At 38.9% G+C, this 5,248-nt stretch overlaps 1 protein-coding gene across 1 annotated transcript; it reads right to left on the bottom strand.

The window, feature by feature from the left end:
- Nucleotides 1–318: 318 nt before the first annotated feature.
- On the bottom strand, nt 319–4,458 carry LOC115562022 (uncharacterized). Its single transcript, XM_030382728.2, has 4 exons — nt 4,180–4,458; nt 2,376–2,458; nt 1,258–1,486; nt 319–1,200 (listed from the first exon to the last, which is right to left on the bottom strand). The coding sequence occupies exons 2-4, from the start codon at nt 2,390–2,392 to the stop codon at nt 427–429; spliced, it is 1,020 nt and encodes a 339-aa protein (XP_030238588.1). The 5' UTR covers nt 2,393–2,458; nt 4,180–4,458; the 3' UTR covers nt 319–426.
- Between the last annotated feature and the right edge of the window lie 790 nt (nt 4,459–5,248).

Genomic DNA, 5,248 nt, shown 5'->3' with positions numbered 1-5,248 from the left:
AGTAATCAGCTTATCTTGGAAAACATTTCACAGGGAATTATTCTGTTAAATAAGCTTGAGTAATAATCGAACCCATCGACATATCGGCATATAAATACGGAGAAAATATCCAAGAATCACTTTAAATATGGTTTATCAATTGAAACATATTTCATATTGCTGCATTACCTTCTATGATCTTCAGATCTTATAATATATGATAGGTTTTCTCTTATTCTTTATTTATATTTTTTCTTGAGTCTATGGCAATGCCTTACTACATACATACATTTCAATTTAAATGGTTTCGATCAGACTTAAGTCGAATTATAGGCCAAATAATGTACCCACACCACTGCCATGACTTTCTTTTATATAAAAATAAAAAAATTATTAACTTAAAACTAATTGCTATCGATTATAAAAACAAGCATGGAGGAGGTCTGGTTAACGCCATTGTTTACGCCTCTCCAATAGCTTCTTCTGCAACTGGGCTTTGGATGGCGGTATATTTGATTTGTGTGGCGATCCATCGGCTGGATTGATTTGGATTTTGTGATGCATCACAGATTTGACTGGCAGCAGTTCTGCGAAGTTAGTGCATTTCTTGATCAATCGAGGCGAAACATGGCATTCCACGACTTCCTTATTGCTTGAACTAGCCTTGGCTCCAGTTCGTTCCTTGCGGACATACGGCGGCGCTCGCTGTGCGACTAATCCTGACTTGCTATTGACATTCTTAACAGGATTTGGAGCTCTGTTCGGCTGACGTACGTTGTTGACTCTAGACGGTGGTGACGTCTGATTGCTAATGGTGTTTTTGCGACCTTTCGGGACTTTGTTCGCCCGGTGATTGGTTGAGTCGCTGGAGTCTTTAGGTTTTACATCGAAGCGGTGATCGCTTGAAGATGAACGATTCGGTTTGGCCTTACGTCTGGTAACATTGGACTTCACTTGGCCGTAGACACTAGTTAATTTGGCTGCTTTCGTTGACTTTTGCTTGATTTTGGAAACATTTTCCAATTGCTTACGCAACTGCAGTAGATCTTCCAGCTGCTCGGGCGGCTCAATGGCATAGTTATCCCGATAGTAGTCCGTGACAGCCGTGCGCATTATCTGCTGACCGATCACAAACTGGCGCGTGAGTAGAAAAAATATCTTCGCTTTGTAGGAACATATGCCGCAAATACGCCCCGGCATATCGGGCATGGTACTGAATTGCTAAATATGAGATAATACAGAGATCGTTTATCTTACGATATGATATTGATCACTTACAAACTGCAACGAGGCACGCTGAAAGAGCTGCCGATAGCTGCTAATCGTTGGCTCAAACTCAAATTCCTGATATTTATCCAAGTCCACAAAGGTTCCATCGTCGCTGCAGCCACACACGCGACATATTTGCTGGAATTTACTCAATCTATTCAAAGTCTTTGGCACGTTCTGATGCACTTTTTGCCGGCTCAATAGAGCACTCTTGTAAAAATTTTCATAGTCCTGTAAGCTGTGTGAAGAGAAAAACGAGAATAAAAATAAATATGTATAGATATTGCATAAAATTATGTCCGAATATTTTCTTGCAAAATGATCCTAAAACAATAAAGTAATAAAACTACAATAATTTGTGTAAGGAATAACTTGGCAATGATTAATTCACATCACTTTCAAACCGGTTCAATTTAATGGACATGAAACTTTACGCTAATTGGTAATTTGCCAGTAAAAATCAAAATAAAAAGGAGAGTGTAAAAACTGAGTTGTGGAAATGTCCAGGCTGGTCTTTCACTCACTCTCTCTCTCTCTGTCTGCCTCCCACACGCGCTCGTTAACTATCAGCGTCTCTGTCTGTCTTGCTGGTGCTCATTGAGCGGCAAAATGCGAAACTTTTTAATTGACTTTTTCAATTACAGTTTAATTTTGTTGCAAGAAATTTGTTGGAACTGCCAATTGAAGTTTTCTGACTGTGACTGCCAGGAAAAGACAGAGGGCGAAAGCTGATGGTACACACACACACACACCATTATATATACTGCTAATCTATCATTGTCCGTATACACATATATATGCATAGATGTATACATATATATATTTCTGTGTGTGTGTGTGTGTGTGCGTTTGGCAATTTGCAAAACTTCAAAAACACGCACAGCCAGCAGCACATCTCGTCCAGAGAGCAGCAGCAGTCAGTCCACGACCGTCATACAAGGCAAAAATCTAAATTTATTTGCAATGGAAAATTGTTGGCTCAAGTGAAAAAGAAAGTGAGGGAGCAAGGCGATGGGAGAGGGAGAGAGACCGAATAGAAAGGAGTGAGATCTTTTTGCTTTGGTCTTTTGATTGCTGCGGGCCATAAGGAATATGAAATGTGAAAGTGTGAAAAGCTATCAACTTACCTTAACTTCTTCTCCATGGCAAACGTATAGTTAAAAATATCTTAAATAGTGTAAAACCAGTCTACAACGCCCCAGGTCCGAATCTAATGAATAGAGAACAAGAGAATTCAGTTAGGGTATTAGTTGAAGCAATCACATAATAACGTTCCATGTAAATGAAATCATGAAAATTAGCCATCATCGCCGCAGACGCCGCCTCCATTCAGGCACCGTCCATTGAATTATTCAACTGGCCAGCCCATGATGCATGTGCCACTGATAGCAGTTGGCTTTATGGCCATTGAGATAGGAGTTTGGGCCTGGTCTCTGAATGGGAGCGAGCCAGCGCCCCTCTTGCACAGGCAAAGCAAACATGTTACTATTTATCTTGCACCACACAAAGGCACAAAAAGCGTACCGGTCAAAACAAAAAGAGAATCGCAACAAAGAGGAAGGGGGCGGGGTTGAGTTGCTGTTTTTTTCACTTATTTGTTTAGATTGGCCGAATATGTAATACCCTCTAGGCAGGTTTTATTAAATTGACGGCATGTATAAATATTGAAATATATATATATTTAACTGATTGTATAAATAATAAATGTCAAATATATATCATGGTGCATCTATAAACAACAGACATAAATGTTTGACCCATAGCCATTTTATTTTGTGTTGATTTATTATTAATTTGAATCGTTGATTATTGTTGTTGAACAAGTTCAGAGAATGCAAAACATAAAAGGGAAGCGAGTAAATATATTTATATCTGTGGGCCGTAGTTTGTATATAAAGCTCGGTTTCAATTAGCAATTCAGCCGAACATTAAATAGATTATGTGAGCTTGCACTGAATTACGTAACATAGCTCATAACTAAGCTTAAGGTTTATTAGCTACGTATATTAAATTAAATTCAACTAAATATCTATGATAGAACGAATTAGCAAATAATAAGGCATGAAAAGGAATAATTTGTACACAGAATATATGTTTAATTAAGGCTAAATTCCTTATGAATTAATTCGGTTCAACTCTAAGCAAGCGCAGCTATAAAGCCTCAGCTGCCCTTTATACTAATTGAGATGACCTTTACACTAATTTACCTTGGTATTTCGGTTGTATTAAAAAAAAAATCAATTCAGCATACAATTCAAGCTGATATTTATATCTACCTGCGCCGCACTTGCATCATAAATGAATACTTTTGCTCAATAAACCAGAGTGCTCTAATGAGCTACAACTGCGAGTTCTGGCATGCAGCTCCACTATATTGTATTCCGATTGGTTCATTGCTATAAATCTGCTTAAACTGTCTATGGAAAGTCGTAAAATGCGCTGCACGCGAGAGCACGCGGACTCGTACGTATTCTTTAGCTGTGCAAATACACTTACAGCGCCATATCTTGATTGCCTTAACTTGCCCGTGCACGGCCGTCTGCTCGCTTCGGATTCGAGGAAAGCGTATGATAAAGGGCACGACAGGAGGCAATAAAAGAGATACGAATGCCGAGCAGAAAACAACAAAAGGACGAAAATGAATTGAGTTTCACACGGCGCCTGCAGCTGTGGGCAGGTGTATGCCTGTGTGCCCATATATACCTACAGGTATATACATGTCCGGACTGGATGTAGGCTATTGGCCGGCAGAGGTAGTCTGTCTGGAATTAATCCCAGTTGGGCACTTTTCCCCAGCATCTCGCCTGTGTGCACACAATGCGTAAGGCCTTTGTGGCACTCGATTGGAGTGCGTCGCGATTTTAATTGAATAATTATACGTGTGCCATGGTATGGTAAGACGGATGTTTGCTCACCTGTTCAGCTGCTTACCTGTATCTTCTGCTATGCTGTGTGCCCTGTCCACTTGTCTCTCCTAATCTCTAGTAGCGGCTTGAGTTAACCCGCTCGACAGGATCATAAATTTTGCGGCTGCTTAAGATGTTCTTGAAGGATTTCGTTGGCTGTATTTTTCGAAATCCTTGCGTCTGTTCCCTACTTCCAAATACAAATAATATAGTGTAAGATGTTATTTTATATTTTTGTAAAATGGAAAATGTGTAGTTGCCTTCCTACTGTTAGGTTGAGAATGAGCACTCTGAGTTTGCTGGCTGACCTCGGAATTTGTCAAAGCCTGCTTAAGCTCTGCTTAAAATGTATCCATATGACAGCACACTGGCAGAAATAAACTTATAAACTCATGGCAATAGTTTGACGCTTGATTTGCCATATTTTATGCATTTATTCACATTCCTTTGGGGCACAGCAATACCCTGTAGTTGATTGAAAATATGTGAAAGTATGGGGTATGGTGGTTTGTGAATGCTGTTTGTGGAACATATGATGATTAAGATTATGGATATACATACATAAAACGAACTTGGTCTTGGTTTTTGTATTTATATTATATATTTATACTATATAAATCGCCTGTTTGGTTTTTATGCGCTTCTAGAGACACTAAAAACCTTTCTAAAATCGATATATATTGTTTTATTTATTGTTTTTCTTTTCTCGCTCTACAAACTTATGAATAATATTGAATTGACAGCTTATATAATATATAGAAACATCATACGTAACATTTAAGAGAGATTAATATATGAGAGTGTAAATATAATATGATCGATAAGTTATCGATTGATAGAGTTGTAAATGTAGGTTACCTTATTTTCTGTCAGCCAAGCCAATAGCATTTTTTACACGTTTCTCTTTGCCTTCGCCTCTGCCTGTGTGTTCTATCTGTGTGTTTTTCTGTATGTAGCACTTATCACACTTATCTTCCGCTGAGTGCCCTGATTCGTCTCCCGCTGCTGAATGACATTCCTGGCATATGCCAGTGACAGCGCTGGAAAGAAATGCAAAGCGCAAATTGGTATGGAGATAAATGCGACTATGACTA

The sequence above is a fragment of the Drosophila navojoa genome, chromosome 3 (genome assembly GCF_054131105.1).
Source record: "Drosophila navojoa isolate 15081-1374.11 chromosome 3, UAZ_NAV_1.0, whole genome shotgun sequence".
In the NCBI taxonomy this organism is placed as follows: domain Eukaryota; kingdom Metazoa; phylum Arthropoda; class Insecta; order Diptera; family Drosophilidae; genus Drosophila; species Drosophila navojoa.
This window is presented reverse-complemented; position numbering and strand designations above follow the sequence as displayed.

Bases quoted from the DNA above. Each gene is read 5' to 3' on its own strand.
- LOC115562022 (XM_030382728.2), bottom strand. The intron at 1,201-1,257 runs GTAAGTGATCAA...TCTCATATTTAG, and splicing joins AGCGTGCCTCGTTGCAGTTT to CAATTCAGTACCATGCCCGA.